The sequence below is a fragment of the Grus americana genome, chromosome 7 (assembly GCF_028858705.1).
Source record: "Grus americana isolate bGruAme1 chromosome 7, bGruAme1.mat, whole genome shotgun sequence".
In the NCBI taxonomy this organism is placed as follows: Eukaryota; Metazoa; Chordata; class Aves; order Gruiformes; family Gruidae; genus Grus; species Grus americana.
The window spans coordinates 15,750,314-15,768,676 of NC_072858.1; the positions used below are offsets into that span (position 1 = coordinate 15,750,314).

At 47.1% G+C, this 18,363-nt stretch overlaps 1 protein-coding gene across 6 annotated transcripts in view; it reads right to left on the reverse strand.

The window, feature by feature from the left end:
- Positions 1-21: 21 nt before the first annotated feature.
- ARMH3 (armadillo like helical domain containing 3) overlaps positions 22-18,363 on the reverse strand; it is a 129,380-nt gene continuing 111,038 nt past the window's right edge. For all 6 annotated transcript variants that reach the window (XR_008577834.1, XM_054831214.1, XM_054831219.1 and 3 more), the window contains 2 exons: positions 8,337-8,453; positions 22-2,398 (listed from right to left, as the gene is read on the reverse strand). Coding sequence is in view for 5 of the 6 variants with exons in the window: in XM_054831214.1 (XP_054687189.1) it covers positions 2,306-2,398; positions 8,337-8,453 (210 nt within the window). In the remaining variant the exon portion in view is untranslated. The remainder of the gene's footprint in view (positions 2,399-8,336; positions 8,454-18,363) is intronic.

Below are 18,363 nucleotides of genomic sequence, written 5' to 3' on the forward strand. Positions count from 1 at the left end.
GGACAAACACCGCACACTCTGGACAGACAGGGCTCTGCTATTTATTGAGCTCTAGGTTTGTATGTACATCCATTTGCAGTGCTTGGTTTGGTGACAGCGTGACAAGAGGACATGTGTCACAGTCTTCCCCAGCTCAGCCTTGGATGAGGGCTGACCTCAGGAGCTGCTCCCAGTCACAGCCTGGGCTTCTCAGTTCATCCCGGCACGGGAGCACCATGGGGGAAATGAGACCTTCAACAGCTGAACCCAGAGGGAAAAGCTGAAAAGCCCAGAGGTTGCCAAGGCAGAGGCAGACTCACCCCCAACTCTCTCGCCTATCTGTCTAGTCTCGGCCTAAGCGGGATCAGAGAAAAGGAGGCACACGGACAGCTGGGTGACTCAATGCTCCTGCTGCAGCGATGCTGGGGCTGCACCTCAAGGAAGCAACTCATGCCCCCTTCAGAAGAAACTCCTGCCCTCAGAGGCAAGATGGTGTAGCAAGAGCTCCCCATGCTTAAAGACCACAGTGCCCTTCGATGCATTTTTACTCATTTGCCAATGGAGAAGCTGCCTTCTCCTACATGTCCCGGCCTGCTCTCAAGCAGAGTGATTTTATGGAGCCTGCTCCTTCTCCCAAGCACCATCCTTCTGACATGTATACATTTCCACACACTTTCATTGCAGGAAAGCAAATAAGTGTCTGGCTTAGCTGATAAAAGCCAGACAATTCCGTGCTGACAATTCTCTGTTGGGAGAAGCTGGTGCTCCCAAGGGAAATATACGGTCTTCATCAGGTGCTGTGACCAGTGGGTGGCCAAGGACACAGCTTTCAGTTTCCCATGCTCATGGCAGGTAAAAATGAAACATTAACACAATTAACACACGTTAGCATGAATAAGCCTTGCCTAAAAATGGTAGTAAACGAGCATGACATTCACATCATTCACACTAACCTATGAGGCTAAGAGCGGGACTAGGCACTTTATTTTTCAAAAAAACCTGTTTTCTAGGGAAAAAAAAAGTGGATCTGGGATGTAAATAACTTCTCTGCTTCCGTTCACCAAGTCAGGACAGATCCTAACATCACTGCTGGGAGCTGAAAATGCACAAGCAGGGAGCAGGTGTTTATGCTGCGTATTCCTGAGTTGGCAGCCCGACACAGCACTCAGAACAGGCTCTGCCGGACCTGGACACCTTTGAAACACTGGTTCTGGAGCAGAAAGGTCTGCCTGTGCCCCAGAGCATCATCCCAGAGTTCTTCCTTAGGCAGTTCTCAGCAGACTGTTGCTGCAAGTCGCTTGGTGAAGACAGGAGGGCAAGCTAGAAAGTGAAGTAACTACTTCTCCAGCTGCATTTTAACTGCGTGCTACACACAAGGGGAAAACTGGGGACTTCTCAGCTCATGGAGATCACCAGGCACTTGCAAACATGTGCAAGGCAGATGTTCCTGTGAGGAAGAGTAGGATTGTCGCAGTGCAGTCTCTGATGGGCAATAAGGGGAATGGGGGGGGAGAGAGTCAGCCTGTCCTCTGCCCCATGAAAGTGGAATATCTAAAAATGTCCCTCAACCTTAGAAACAGCAGAGATGAGCTGGGCTACTGGAAGCAACAGTGACCCCGAGAAGAGCTGGTCTCCAGTTAAAAGTGATCTCTTTGATGACCCATATTCTTGCAGACTGGCTCAGACTGGATCCTGTAAGTCAACAGCCTTGGAGGCAAGATTTCTCCTTCTCCAGTAACCTGATGGCTTGGTTCAAGTGACACCTTCTGACATCAGGAGCCAGCAGCGAGCAGGGTCTGCACCTTGGGGAAACTGGTTCATACCCCAAAGTCATTCCCAATGGGATGGCAGTGGATTTGACCTACATTGCGGGCAGGTGGGTTAATCCAGGCTGACAGAAAAGAACAGCCCTCACCCGTAGAGCAGGCGAGCGATGTCAACCCAGAACTGTCTCACACAGCTGGACTGGTTTTATTATTTTGGTTGTGAGCTCTCCCCAGCTCTGCTACAAAGGTTCCCAGTGCATCTTCCCTGAGGCTGCGGAGGGAATCTCCCATTGCTATGTCACAGGAACGGCTGCCCACCCCCATGGCACCTTACAAAATTGCTTCCTCCTCCTCCTCCACATGCCGATCGCCTCTCCTCAGCCCCAGTCCTGTTGAAACACATGCCTTTGGGATCAAACACACAGCAGCAAGGCTCTCCCCTAGAAGAAATGCAGTCCCTTCTGCAGGCAGAAGGCAAGGGGCGACCGGCTGCAGATCTGTAGTGTCCCTGCTCAGACAGGCCTGTCTGGTCAGCCCTGCGCAGTGGCTGCATCCCTGCTTCAAGAGATCGTGGAGAATTCCTTCAGCAGCAGTTCCTGGCTCAGTGTGTTGAAAGCAAGGTTCTTCCTCACATTGATACTGATGGACCGAACCTGATAGAGACAAAACAAGATGTTTTAGCCTTCCTGACTCCCCATGAGCATGGTAGCTTTGACACTGCTGACCTCCAGGTTCAGCATGAAACCATTTTGCATGCTGTTAAAGCCCCAGAAAACTTGCTGCAGCTGGCTCTCACTGAGACTCTGGCTTAGCAAGAAATCCCTGAGGGGTAGCTGCTTCCTGTCTATAGTGACATCCCAGCATGGAGAGTAAATTCCAAACGAGACAGGAATGGGAGAGGATACTCTGTTCGGATGCATGAGCTATGATGTGTTTCCTGTTCTGGGGCAGAGTGATGGGGAAAGCGAGCACTTCCAGGTTGCAGCTGGAAGAGCATTTTCTATCAGTGCCCACTGGAGCGCCAGCCAGCATTCTTCTGGATGAACATAGTGTCACGGCCTCTGTCCTGCTCCAGAACCTGCAGAGCCAAAGAAATGGAGTCAAGGAGAGGACAGAGGCCATGCTACTGTGCTGTAAACACAAATTATCACCCAAGCTGGCAGAAAACCATGGGTTCAGAGCCAGCTGTGTGTATTCTGTGCTGAGTGCCTTACACCTGAAGTTGGCTCACTAGCTGTCTCTGCAGAAGAGACACCTTTATCCCTTAATGATGCCTGGACTTCTGGTTACCCGCAGAATCTGCGAGGAAGAGCTGGACAGCCCTGTTGCACAGCAGCTTCCCTTCCCCCTTCATGCCTGCAGACTCATTGGCCGAACACAGAGGCCCCAGACTGGGCTCAGCCTCAGCTGCACTCGGCAACGAGAAAACAAAGTCAAACATCATCTGTGTCAGCGACTGTGCAGCAGTGACAGAAAGCAAAACTGACACAAGCTCATCCAAACAACGGGATTACAGTTCCCAGAGACTCAGAGCCTGTGATAATAAGGTTGTCGCTGACCTGGTTAGTGTTTTGTGCTTTTTAAAAGCACTGGGGGATGAATTATATAGACGCAGAATGAGGAATCCAACACTGAGGGCTGGAAGAGCAAGTTAGCAGTGTTTATACTGCTGAGGGTCCCACTTGCTGCCCTGGTGAGAAAAAAAAAGAGAGGAAGGGCAGAAAGCTCCCAAAAAGGTAGAATATGTAAGAGCGGGAAACAAATCAAAACATGAAAGGTTAACAGGGCAAGCTGTGAAGGGAACCCCAGGGAGCCCCACTGCGCAGACCCTAACAAGCCGAGCAAGCTAGCAAAGATGTCTCCACCTAAAGACAGAATATTTAGGTTTTATGGCGTCTGCAGAAACCACACTCTCCTTCATCAGGATGCTTGGCAGAGACCCCATGTGTCTTCACTACCTTGGAGTACCCCCTCACCTCATGATAGTTTGGGATCATGTCTTGTAAGATAACCACAGGTTATAGCCTACGTTAAACGCTGCTGCAAGTGGTCTCCAGAACGCTGGTTTGCACTGTGCTGTCTCCCTGCCAGGAGACAGGAGCCCCACTGACAGGATTTGGTCCCAGTCCTACCGAGTGCTCCCCACCTCAGCGATCCAGTCAGTTCTGACAGGAGGGGATCAACATGGCTAAACAGAGGCAGAGAGTCCTCTGCCCTGGGGAACGCGATTGCCTGTAGAAAAGGGGCAGATGCTACACGTAGTGTAAGCCAGCATCCTTATACTGACTAGAAGTATTTCTACAGGTCCCAGCAACAGAAAGAACAAGCAGAAATGAGCTCCAGCCTCAGGAACTGCTGCCAGGGCCCAGGCACCTGTAGTAGAAGACGCCCAACTTGTATACACATCAAGGTGTCCAAGAAGGATGCAGCAGCAGTCTCTACAAGCCCAGAAAGGGAGGCTGGAGTGACACACGATGAGAACACAGGGCTTAGCAGAAATTGTAGCTGTGGGGTAGAGCACAAGAAATTAAGCCTGTTTAGTTTGCAAAGAAAAGGTTTAGGAGGAATAGAGCAAACACTCTCCAATATGTAAAATGAGGTCAGAAAGAGAACAGTGAGTAATATTTCTCTGTCTCCCTAGGGATGGGGGCAAGAAATACTCAGCTTAATTTAAGACAAAGAAGATTTACACTGGAAAAGAGGAAATACTTTTAAACCTATGGGTTATGAAGCAGTGGAGTAGATCACCTGGGGCCAGTATGGAGCTGTTTTCACTTAAAGACAGCTTCAGGTTTCAAGAGAAGCTTAGACACGAACTTTGGTCAAGAGCAGTCTAGATGGACTTAGGTCTGCTTTAACCCAAGGTGGGGAGAGGAGTGGGCATGATAACACCACACAAGATGACTCCAATGTTTCTACAAATTTCTGCCCAGCATTTCTTCTGCTGTGAGAAAGCGCGCAGCTCTGAGCCTACCAGCTTAAAAGGTAAGAACAGCTCAAATAAGAGTTAAACCAAGTTATCTCCAGCACCAGGGCCAGCACAGGGAGCCAGAGCTCATCTCCCTTTTGGAGCTGGAAGACCAGAGAGCGACACAGGGAGGTGTCAGCCTGTAACAAGGATAAACTTCAGAAGCTTCCTGCAGTCTGGCTGAGCTGCTCCATCCCCGAGGCTACACCCCAGGAGTCCTCCCAGCTTGTGGTGCAGCGGGCAGCCCAGGCCTGGCTGCCAGCCTGGAAGCTACCAGAACTCTTTAGAGTGGCTTATACAAGGGGCCAAAAACAGCCTTAGAAAGTAAGCTCAGAGCTTTAACATTCATTCTGCAAGGAAGTAAAAGCAGAGCATATGTCCTCTCTTGCTTCTGTATGGAGCATGCTGGAGCATGCTACGACCAGAAGAGCTTTTAAAATTGTTTTCTCCCTATTAGCAGCTTGGATCACATTTAACCCACAGACTTTGAAGAAACGGGAAATGCATGAAATGCTGACATCACCTGGAGAACAATGAGCAAAGGAAAGAATGGATGAAGCGGTGGCTTTAACCATGTGAGGAAAACATTATTCAGTTCTAGTTTTGTGTCATTATAGCTGGACATGTGCAATACTGTACAGACACTCCTATTTCACAGCAAGTTCCACCAATTAAACCTGTTTCCAACCAACAAGCAGCTCTTAAGAAATTTGTACAATGGGAGGAAAGTTTACAGTGCCTACTACATCTAATTAAAAGTCAAATTAGTGTAATTTCCCCTGCAGAAATCAATCCCTAATCAGACTATTTTGAGACTCTGCTGAAACCTATCCAACTGTTTTGGAAAGATGCTGAATCTCTTTCCACACATTCCTCCAGCTGCAATGCGAGGGCCCAAAAGCTCACATCCAAACCATTCATTCTACCAAAGCAGCACAGACCTCAAATAACATCCCTGAGGGTTCAAAGGAAAAGAAAAAATGTGTTAGAAAACTTCCTAACTTCCTTCCTTTAGCTCCTCAAAGGCAGCACAACAGGCCAGAAAACCCAATTGATAAAACACTCTGCACATCACCTTCCACCACAATGTGGCTGCAGTATCGAAGGCCTTTGAAAGCTTCTTTGAAAAGTGAATGGGAGAAGAAAGCGGATTTTTCTTTGGGATTAGCAAGAAAGAGCAGCACTGAGGCAAAGCCAGGGAAGTGAAGCAGTGCATTAGCAAAGCATGTCAAAGGAGTGAGAACAAGATTTCTAAGCATAAAGGAGCCAAGAGAATGGCTTGGGGAAGTCTCTGCTCACCCACTTAATGGGAGCACAGAGAGATGAAAAGGCAGCCGAAAAGAAAAATGGCTCCTGCGTGTCATTCCCCACCAAGAAGGATTTGCTTTAATGCAATCACACTGATAGAGATAAGAAAACCAGGCAGAATCTGGGCAGAATTATTTGCAAACAGATCCTGTTCAGGAAGACTTGATGGGACCAGCATGAGCTTGGAAACCATACTGGAAGCCTGTAGTTCACCACCAGCCCTGCTCCTTTGGCAGAGCCCACGAAGAAAATTGCAGCAACTTCACTCTGCCCCCTCCATGAAATCCTGCAACCCTCAGCAGTTAAACACAATGCATTGGGTAGGGGGGATATTAAACAACATCAGACCTTTAACGGAAGCCAAAGTAAAGACTCAGAAGCCTCGCAAAAATGAAGCCAAGTACCTCCTTTGAAGAGGATATGGGGAGGACAGGGTAGACTAGGGCTGTTTTGATGAGTTGTTCGAACAATTAATAAAGCCATCAGTTACTGCGCACCTAGAGGAAAAAAGACCATGGAGGACCGGAGGCCAGCTGGGTTTGCTGAAGACAAATCATAACATATCAGGTTGATTTCCTGCTGTGTTGAGGGAACAGCTTAATGGAATGCAGGGGATTTTCTGTAGCTGTGAGTAAAGAACATTTAATAGGGTCCCAATTCTCAGGGCATCTAGAGAAATGTGGATTAAACAGACTCACAACTGGGTCAAATCAGCACATTTAGACAGTAATTATTCAGGCTTTCATATGCTCTTGAGGAGATGGTCCCAGGGGTACCTGAACGGGCAATTTTCAGAAGGGAGTTGAGGAGGGGCTGGTTATGCTAAACAGATTCTTAAATGATACAAAATTGAGATTTTGAGAAAAAAAAAAACAGCTAGGAAGAAAATAATTTTAGCTGAAGTGTTTTGTAGCTGTGATGATCTTAGGACTGAGAATGTCATTTTAATCAATTGGCACGATCAGCCTGAGCTTCTGCCAGGCCAAGTGGAAAGCGGGGCATGCAGGAAGCAGAGCAGTCACATGGCCAAGAGGCTGGGGAAGGAGATGCTGGCTGAGGAGGGAAGGAGCCCTTGGGACAGAACAGATGACAACAGAAACATGAATGTGTCTTATTTCCAGGGTACAGTAACAGGAGAAGCCCATGTCACAGCAAGGCAACGGCCAAATTTCTTTGCACATGTTCCAGACATAGCATCAAACAGCAGGCCAGAGAGACAAAAACAGGCACAAAAGAGCACAGAATAATGGCATGAAACTGACTGCAAGTGTTTTTCCCGTATCCTACCCAACGGCAGCGCTGCAATGTTAAAAACAACCCAACAAACCAAACCAACAAAACAAACCCATTACAAAGCATTCTGTAGAAGGAAGCAAAACCAATTCAGGCATGCTTGCTCTGGAGCAGAGTAGACAGAGGGAGGCATAACATTCCCAAACCCATGCAGACTCGTGACAGAGTGGGCAGGCATCAATTACTCATCAATCAGCAAGGACAGAGCTGGGAGAGAGAATCAGCTCTCAAACTGGTGGAGAAAGATGCCAGAGTTGGAGATCTCTCCCTCTGCTGAAGCTGTAATGATTCAAAAGCGAGGAAAACCAGGCTCCCCTCAGATGCCAGCCACTACAAAAACATTGCCTCCCTGGTGACACAGCCATCGGACAAGAAAACGTTGCATCAGGGTTCTCTGGAGCAGGGTAAGCAAGCTGGCTTGCTGAAGAATGTAACTACTAACCCAAATTATTTGGACTCAGTTTTGTCTTTGGTATGTTATTTTTGTGGGGCTTCCTACCATTAGTCTTCTCTGGCAAAAGGAGACATTTCTAGGGAATGCCTTTGCTTTCTTTACTTGGGAACCCTATTTTGTGAGTGATGGAGGAAAGCAATGAGCAGGCACGTGTTTCACCAGCATCACATATTCTGCTCAGTCCCATACTTTGTGGTCCTCTTAACAACAGCAAAAAGGCTAAGTTGCTCTGTGTGATAAACCCAAGGTGGGAGCAGTCAGCTTCTCCACCAGGCAAATTTACCACCACAAAGCACAGTGGATCCCCATGGCAGAAGGGACAGAGACTGACTGACCAGTTACTGGCCTGAGCAGTCTGGTGGTTCCTCCCCAGCCATGTATTGCAGGGCAGGGAGCTCCAGGGAGCGTTCACATCAGTCGAGTCATGCAGTGTCTGTTCAGATACTATTCCTGCCCCATCTTTGGAGGGAGCCCAACGGAGTAACAGGGCTGCTCAGCTATACCCCAAGTGCCGTAAGAAAAAGCTTTGGAAAAGGGTTATTGATTCTGCAGAATCAAGACAGCTTACCAGCTCTTTGAAGAAGGCAGCCTCTTTATGCTGCTCTGAGTAGCGCTCGTACTGGTCCAGTCCATCCTGCAGTTTCAGGGTCAGCGTGTCGTAGTTGGAACGTACCACTTCCAAAACCTGCCAGAGACAGCCAAATACAGCAGAGGAGTCAGCATCCACAAATGCTTCAACATAGGAGGAGCAAGGCTGAGATAGATCACAGCTCTGGCACCTGTTTTTGCAACATACATGGCTTTAACAGCCAATATTTGGCTCATGACTAACACCACGGAGGTGGGCACTAAAGTCTTCCTAATGCCAGTAAGGAACAGCCCTCAATTTACAGAATTTCTTCATTCATGGGAAGAGTGGATGAGTCTGTGACAGCAGCAGTTTTCCAAATACTATTATGTCACCAGGAGAAGTAGACACGATCTCATTAAATTAAGCAGCTAATTACCATGTGTACACCCAAATGTAACGCAGTAGGCACTATGCAAATACAGGTTTGCCCAACCTTGTGGTCCTCCCAATGCTAGTTTTGCCAGCACACCTCCCTCCTGGCTTGCTAATCATCATTTACAATCTGCTAACCCACCAGCTTCTACAGCTGCTCAGGTCAGCTTCTATACAGAGCACTGTACTTCTCTCCTGACAGGAACAAAGTTCTGACACCACTAAGAGAAGACCAACTCTGGTACAGACTCTGGGTTTGGAAACAGAGGAGACACAAATCCAGGTCTTCCTGCCCAGGAGACACTTTATTATCTGCCTTCCCTGCAAACAAAGCACTCCAGCTTATATTACTGTCTTAGTCTGCTCCCAGCACTGGGCTATACTTGTAAATTCATAGTTACACATCTCTGTCCTATTGAACTATTCATTTTCCTAACTAGGGAACACCAAGAGGGACTCTCACAATGCTTTTTGGCTTCAAAGCATTGCATGGACAAACATATTCCTCAAAGCATTTGTGAGACGGTAAGTAACGATAATCTTCCTACCAGGAATCATACAGCTAAGGACTCCTTGGCAAAACATACGCTTTGAAAAATCCTCTTAAAACACATGAACTTCTTTCTTAGGCTGTTACCACTTGATCTGAGCGCTAAACAGAAGCACAGAAAGAAAATCAATATCTGAGGTTTGCATTACAGTAGCCTCTGCTCCTGAAAAGCCTCAACCAGGAGGACTATATAGTATAATGTGCAAAAGGAAGAAGACTCTACCCCAAGGCATTCACAATTCAGGAGAGATCCTAAGAAAAGCATTGCAGAGGGTGTAGGACAGCCCTCAGTTGCCCTTTGAGGCAGCTGGTAGCTCCTGCCCTTTACAGGACTGAATCATGTCCTTATATTCTTTACTTGAGGAATCCTAGACTTGCTTAGGGCTCCTTTCAAAAACTTCTTTGTCTTGTTTCCCCCCAAACTTTGCATGTGGCAGCGGTACACAGAGACACTCATGCAAACACTTAGAAGCAGGCTAAGGCCTGAGGTGGCAGAAGCCACAGGGCATCATCCAAATGAGGACTGAGGGTAAAAAAGGGTCCTAAAAGCAGTTCCCAGGTGAGATGGTCACACAGCAGAGTCTCTTTGCAGCTCAGCTGTCCTCCAGCATTGCAGAGGCAAGCTTGGGGTAGCAATCGGTGTTTTGCAAGGTTATTTAAGAACAGCCTGTCAGCGTTCTGCTGCCACAAGAGCACGCAGCCTCCTCTCCAGGACTCATTTTCTAATGCTGCTTGTCAGCTCCACTGGCAGAGAGAAAGAATCCCCTGCAATGACAGCCATCTCCAAATTCAGCCTGGCCCTCTCGTTCCTGTGCGCAGAAGCTGTGAGAAGTATCACAGAGACAAAAGCAGCAATGAGAGAAAGCCGTCTGGGTACAGGAATAATTTAGTCTGGGATGCAACTATCCACTAGGGATGGAGAGTAATAGTATAACGCACTGTCTTCTGAGCAATAAGGGATCTAGCAGCTTGCATGAATCAGAGGGCTATCCTCCTGTCAGTCTGAGGAAGCCAAGCTGACCAAGATAAATAAGCTGCAGAAGAGAAACCCTATTTGAAAGGTGAGGAGTAGAACATGCTTCGTCAGTAGTAACTCAAAGCGGAGGCATTTTACCCAGGGCTACCCTGCTCCCCAGGAGCCTTCCCTTGGGCTCCTCTTCACTCCCCTGTGCCCCCCATAAGCACTGCCACACGTAGTGCCATACGGGTGTGCACAGACAATGGATGTATACGCTTCTCCATGAAGAAGCAGGATTCCTCCTTACTAGCTCTGAGTAGAGATCTCTTCAGATACTCAACTGGGGCATCCTCAAACCACCGCAAGGAAGAGTAAACTCTGAGGGCAGCAGCGAGCTCTGTAAGCAGTATCCTTTAAATCAGCCTCCTGTGTCAACCTTTGAAAGGCAGCTAAGAACTCAGTTTGATACTCTAGGAGGAGGACGGGGAAGGAACAAGAGGCCCCCAAATCTCTACTGTGTTACCCACTACTTACTGTAATCTCTGCAGTGAACTTGAGATCAGCTTATCCCTTTAGCTATGTGTTTTCATTGGCTTCCACTCCTTATCTCCTTTAATTATGAAATAGAACTTAAAAAGGGTAAGTTAAAAATAAACAGCTTCTCCTCACTGCCTGATAATTTCCTTTTCTTGCTGCTGCTGAGAAAAAAATGTTACGTGGGATCTGAGATAAACCCACTCACAGATCATTTCACTTCATACCCTATAATGGATAGGAACTGTTACTGAGATTAGGACCTGCCATCCTTGAAACAATTTCATCTGCTCTTTAAGATGCAGCTGCTAGACAGAGGAGAGGTTAAAGAGCAGCAGAAGGTATTAAGAGCATCTAACATGAAGGTTTGAAAGGCATCAGCTTTCTACACAGATGACAAAAAACCTCACATCCTCTGTGTAACAGTAGATTGCATGCTAGCATCCTTCACCCTTCTTACACACTGCTTTGACTTTTGCTCAGGAAAACTACTGCAGGAAGAATGCCCTTTTGTGTTAAACACACGAGATCTTTATCTGCACCTTTCTGCCAGATACAAAAGAACTAGAGGAATTTAATTATGACATTAAAGCATTTCTCCTTCAAGGTCTTGTCTGACCTGGTCTTTCTAGAAGTCTTTATGGGAGACTAGAAAACATCAGTTCCAAGATGGTGAAGTATGAATAACTTAAAAAGGAAGGGACTTTCAGCTGGACTCTCCCACATGGATTTTAAATAGTCATTCAGTTTTTTAAAATCTCACGAGCAGCTGGAAGAACACCACTTCTAGTGTCAGGCAAGGATAGAAGAAAATGGACTGTAGATGATTTCTATGGAGCTTCTCAACAAGCAACAGGGAAGATAAAATGTGACACTCCTCAGATTGCAAGGATAAACATGCAGGGCAAACTATTTTTTTAAAACAGACTTTTACTGGATCTTTACAGTCGAAAAAAATTAAATGAAGAGGAGTCACAACCTAGACCTCTTTTTGTAGGTTACCTTAGTGAGATCAGAGTCTTAAAAAAGCAATATGTCAGAAGTGAGCAACTCGGACACGGTCAATAGACGAAAAGTGAAGGCTGCCGAATTCCTTTCCTGCAGTTACCTGTATCATCAGCCCTACAGGCTACATTCACTCATTTACTCCACTGCAACAAACCAGATATCAGTGGAGCTGCACCACTGTAATTTAAAAGATAATTTGCCATCAAATTAACCCCCTGCTCCACTGCTCGCTTGCTGACTGCTTTCCAGAAGTTTCAGAGAAATGTTGGCGATTCAGGCCCCTGTGTACGTGTCCCCAAACCAACCTTTCAGGAGCTGCTCTGAACAGCAAGTGCTTTCTGTGGCACTCAGATTTCAGCTTCCTCCTGCAGCTACAATTGCCCGTGCCCCGTAACTCTCCTTCCCCATAACACCAATAACCTGTGAGTAGAGGCACCTCCTCCAGGTAACATAGCATGGGGGCTGGCTTACAACAGAGGCGTTGATGTGGGGCTCAGCTCTCTGCAACATCCTACCCACGCCATGTCGCTGCACCCAGAACAACAAGATTACTTCACAGTTTTTGGCTCCTTACTGAGCTGCAACCACCAGCTTACCGCTCCCTTGCAAACCGGATGGACAGCCTCCAAAGGGTCAGTGGACTGTCATGGACACAAACTCTGGAACTGATTCCCCCAGAACCAATTGCCCTTGCCCCAAATTTTTCTGCACTCAAAACAGCCTGTGCTTTGCTTTACCACTCTCTACGCACAGGGTCTTTCCTTACTGCACTAGAGTTGTTCCCTCTGATCCTCAACAAGAGCCGACTCGCTGCACTCCCCCAGGAGAGACCAGACCTTCTGGAAGAGCCTGTCCTAGGGCAACAAGAGGATTACATGCAGCAGTCTCTGATCCCCACCCTGCCCAGGAGAATACAAAGCCAGAGAGGGAGCTGCACCAGCAATGATATATAACAGGCAACATGCAGAACTAGGGCTCATGTATCTGGTACACTTCAGTGCTTAGTAACTTTTTAGCCTGCAAAATCTTTCATCATCTGCAACTGCAGACTCTGCCTTACTACAACATAAAATTAGAGGACACCACCAATTCCCACCACCCAGCAAAGGACCTGGTGGTGGGTAGGTTCTGGGAAGCATGCACTGATAATGACAGAAAAATAAAGGAAAAACAGAAGCAAACAGCAAGCAAGGTCTCTACATTGTCTTTTTAATCAACGCAGGAAAGGACAAGAGTGCAATCAGTCAGCATCACCAGTACCTCACTAAAGCCTCTGCATGCCCGTAAGACAGTCATTAGCTACCACGACACAGAAGCAGTTGGAAAAGAACTGACTGAATGATCTCACATCAACCAAAGACAAAAAAGTCCCCAAAACCCAACAACCCCCATGTTAAAATGCGTTTGCCCCCCGCCATAACTCCATGCAGCTCACAATGCTGGGACGCAGGAAGCTCTCCAGATCAGGCCTAGCAAGCCCTCACAGGACGGGAAAGCCGGGCGCCTCTGTCCTAGCTGTCCCATGCTGGAGGATGGAGCAGCCAGTCTATGGAGCATGTAATGCCAACCCCTCACCAGCACTACTGCACAGACATGGCACAGGGGCCAAGGGCAGCCAGGGATAGACAAATGCGTCTTCTGTCCTCCCTTCCACCACCTTCTGTCAGAGGTGGTGGAATGCCTGTCACTGCCGATGTTCCACAGAGGGAATTATGGCATTCCCACCTCTGAAACCTAGGCAAAGCCCAAGATACCACAAGCAAACCCAGCAGCCTGTCCCCTCAGCTCAGAGGATGGAGCCTGTAGGAAGAGACTTAGAGTTTCCCTATTCTAGTAGAAGGCTGATGTACATTTTACAGTGGAGTCTTCAAATTGTCTTGTTTACACCAGGTTTAGTACAAATCTTCCCCTTTTTCTCCCCCCACTAATCTCCAAAAGCAATTCATCGTCCCTGAGTGTTTTTCCTAGTGAATTCAACTGAACACCAACATTTCTCATTGTAATGAAAAGGCTGCTGCCACCTGGACTACAAAGAGGCTATTGCCTCTCCATAATAAAGTGCCAGATAATTGACATAAATTTTACAGTAGAATCTTCTAATTAATATGGAGAATGATTTTTTTTTTCCAAATGGCATCACACTTCTCACAGAGCAACTTAAAAGTTGCTGATGCTGGCTGGAGTCTTTGCTAGAATTAATCCCCAGAAGTGCCAAAGACAAAGCACATAACTAAATAATTAGAAGTTAAATAAACACACACACACAGGGCTGCCGCATTTCCCAACAGACTCTGCCCAGACCCCAGCTGCACTCATCTCCTCCTCCCTTTCCTCTTTCACTGTCTGCAGGAGTCAAGTTCAGAGAGAGGATCCACTAAGACTGCCAGTGCTACACGTGTGCTGGAAGCAGCTCCCATTCACAGCGGCTTCAAGAAAAGCACCTGCCCTGGGACAAGCAGCAGCACAGAGCTTTCATCTGACCCAACACTACCTCACCTTTGCAGCTGTCCTGGAGCTAAATGCAGTGCTGCTGCTTCAACACATCCCTCACCCCCAAGCTGATCAAGCCATGAGTATTAATTCCATGCTCACAAATGCTAAGAGGAAGAAAGAGGAGGAGGATGTTGCTATGACAGTCTAACAACTCAGATTCCCAAGATATGCTGTGTGTACAGCACACTTCTATGCATCCAGAGGATGCAGAGTAGGTCTGCTACATGCTATGGGAAAGAAAGATCTGGGCTTGAGACGTAAGCGTAGTCATGCCACATATGTGCAAGATACATAGCGTGTTGTCATTCCTGCTCCAGTGTCCCAAATCTCCTGCATTAAGCAGCTCCTGTTTGTACTACACGCAAGTGAAGGACCTATGGCCCTCTCCTGCTGCGGGCTGAGACGTGAGGCTGCTCAGACTAAGGCTGTAAGACAGCCCCCACCAGCTCACACAACTGTCACTCTCAGAGTAGGAAGAAGCATCCTGTCTGCCCTGAGGCCAGGAAAAATTCCTGGAAGGAGGATTTTTTCCATAGTAAAATGCTCAGCTAGCCCAAAAGATTAAGTGCCAGCAATCAAGGGCAAACCCTTTCTCCAAGGCATGAAACAGAGTGCACCAGTACAGGATGCACCAGCAAGCCTGGGCAGTAAGATGCAAGAGGTCCATCTCAGGTCACAGGAAAGGTCTGCAGAGGTGGGTGCAGCTGCCCACGATCCCCAGGAAGGCACTGGGCCATGAGTACATGCTCCAGTCCTGACTGCGGAGAAAGAAATGCTGATAGGACTCATGCGAGTCTCTTGTTCAGTGCCTGGAGCTGGACGGACGGACAAGGCTGAGCAGCACACAGCAAAGATGAGCGAGCCAGGAGATAGGGAGAGAAGGTGCCTCACCCTGCTTTCCACTGTGAAGGTGAGTGCAGGGACGCCTTGCACACAGCTCCCACCAGGTTACTCAGACACCTTTTAGCTTGTGTTTGCCAATCTTCCTCTGCTCAGCTCACTAAGCATTAGCCAGGACATGCTGTGTTAGGAGCCTGGGAGCGCACAGTCTTTGCCCACCCGTTTGTCCTTCGTCCCTGCCAGTCAGTCCTGGCAGTCCTCCTGCGCTCACTGCACCACTCTGTGCCCAGCCAAACACGAGGAAAGGTTAACTCTCCACGTCCCAATTCCTTCCTGAGGATGGCTTTTATACATTTGCACTTGAGAGGTATTGAAATCCAGGCCTTGCCACTTCTCTACACAATGGAAAAGGTTTTGATTGTACATAAAATATTACTATTATTTTACTTAGCAACATCAAGGAGGGACATTTCGCACCCCCTTTTCCTCACCTCAGCACAGAGCCATTCTGTCATGCTCAGATGATACACAGTAGCTTAGATGTTTGTTCAATGATCTCACAGAGATCTGTGATCTTTAAAGGAACAAGCCTACAAAGTCAACAGTTTCTATCCATGGAGTGGGAGGGTTCGGTTACAGTCTTTCTCCTCTGCCCACAGGTGCCTTTTCTAACGACAGATAATTTATAAGCTCACTCAGAAAATGACTGTTGTTCTCTGAACTCTGCTAGCAGAAATGACATCCCCTTTTGGGATGAGAGTTATCTGCTCCAGAAATGTTTTAAACCCACATTCCATTAGAAGCCTAAGGTGTTCAACTCCAATGGTGGGAAAAGACTCACTGATCCAACCAATCTGGAAATCACACAGCTTCCAGAAACATCCCAAAGCCAAACCTGTTACCCAACTCCACCCAGAGCAGCTGTAAATGCACAATACATCCCTGTCCCAAGCTCTGATGGGACAGCCTTCGCAAGGCTCAACAGTTACTTTAAGCAGAAAAGTGCAAAGCAGGACAAAGGCAAGTAGCAACAGAGATGTACGGCCACAGACACCAGCTCTGTGCACAGCTTGCGGGGGACTTAATTTGTAAAAGATATAGACAAATAGGAGACATTCGTGTGGTTGATAACCCTTGACATCCCTGTGTAGCCATCACTAGGGCTAGGGAGTCCTGTGCTAGGTGTATGACATCCTCTGAGCTCCAGGAGTTGGGTAGCCAAAAGCCTGCTCATTTCACCAGAAAGCCTGTGCCATGAATCCTTTTACTACAGAGGAATTTCAAGAAGTCATGTCCACAGACACATGAGAACCCCCATACGTGTCAAATGTGCTTTGCTCAACCCGTTTGGGTTTGGAGGACAAGGACCAAAAGTGCACTTAGCCTCACGCTGCTTTTCCTCAAGACCAATCCGCTTTTCTCAGTTTCATGGATGGTGAGCGGGTTTATACTAATCTGCATATCCCACTTGGCAGGAAGAACCTGGCACTCTTGGTGGGACCCTGGGTGCTCTTTCCCAAACTGCAGGGACAGCCTTTTGAGAGCAAATACAGGAGGCAATTCTGTGTCATTCAAAGGAGGAAAATGGGTTCAGTGGGTTTCTGCCAAGAGAATGAACATCCATGTGCTGCACAACGCTGGCACTTCCAAAGCCCATGCAGGGAAAAAGAAGTCAAAGATCCTGAAACAAATTATCTTAAAAATTATAAATTAATAAAATAAGCACCCTCCAGAGCAGGCTTTTAGATCTGGATGGGGAGATCCACCAGAAACTGAATGAGGTCCACTAAGCTCGCCTGTTGCTAGAAATTTTGTGAAGGCGGCAGGCAGCAGCCAGGATGATGGCAGGAGCATAAAACCCTGAGATAGATAGATTTGCTATTTTGGAGTTACAGACCATTTTGGAGTTGTGAACCCTTATCTCCAGCTGGTGGCATTTATGAAAACATTTCTCACTGCTAGGTACGTAAGAGCACTTGCAATTCTGCCAAGGCTTGAAATGCACTGCAGATAGCTATGGACCGGACCGTTAATTTTTTTATTTCCCCATTGTGCTTACAAGTAACTTAAGTGCTGAAATGTGATGGGCCGTTCCAGGAGAAGCTTTTTATCTACCAGCTGCATTCTAGCACAGCAGTAAATCAACTGCTGTCACCAAAACATCAGACAAGAGGAAGAGAGCATCCTTATGCTCACTGTGCATGTCACCCGTTCAGCCTAAGTGGGTAACCAGCATTTAGCAAATGAATGCTGTGATTTGTGTACAACCTTGGGTGCAATCCTCTGTTTACCGAAGACCTTGTCCCCCTGAACACTGAGGAAAAAAAAAAAACAATCAGCAGCAGCTCTCCAGCACCAGATAACTGACCAAAGTAAGACTAGTAACCTTGGTGCCCAAAAGAAAATAAAAGAGTTTAAGTTGTGAGCTCCGGTCAAACTGAGAAGCCAGGAGATACAAAGCTGTTATAGAAATCAAAGACAGCTACAAGAACCTAAAAAACAGTAGCTGAAGACTTTAAAAAAAGGTCAGAAATAAAATCTTTCTAGGGCCAGCAGCCAGAAAGCATCCTGGCAAATTCTGAAACTCAAATATACAACTTTCAGTTCAGATTGCCCCAACGAGGTGAAAACAGAATACCTCTGTATACCAGAGGAAACTTGCTTCTAGTAAAGAAATTCAAATTTTCCCAGAAGACAGTTGGCTCAGGAATAAGGCTGTCTAGAGAACAGTTTAAGACAAGGTATGCAACAAAAACCTTTCTGTTCAATTAAACCCCGACAGAAGCAAGTGGACTGTTCCAGTTCAAAGAAACCAAAATCTAATTGTGCCCAAGGGAAAAACAACAGGGAGGCTTATTCTGGTTATGGTCTAATCAAACATCTGCAGTCACAGGAGGTTTCTGGAACTCTGTCACCTGGTCAGGTTCATGGGAATCAATAAAGGATCCAAGAGAGCTTGCGCTTCTCACACAGCCACCACAGACTTGTACAGGATATAATGATTACAGACACTGACTTAGAAAAAAACCTGCACCAGAACCCTGACTTGAAGATCAAGACAAATGAAAGGAGAACACAGATGCTCCAAAAAACCATGCAGCTCGCCATGCATTTGATTTTTCTTTTTTTCTTCTTCTTTTACAGCAACTAGCAAGCGAATGGCCTCTACGAATGCTACCAGTACAGCCCCGGATCTGATACTTGCTGAG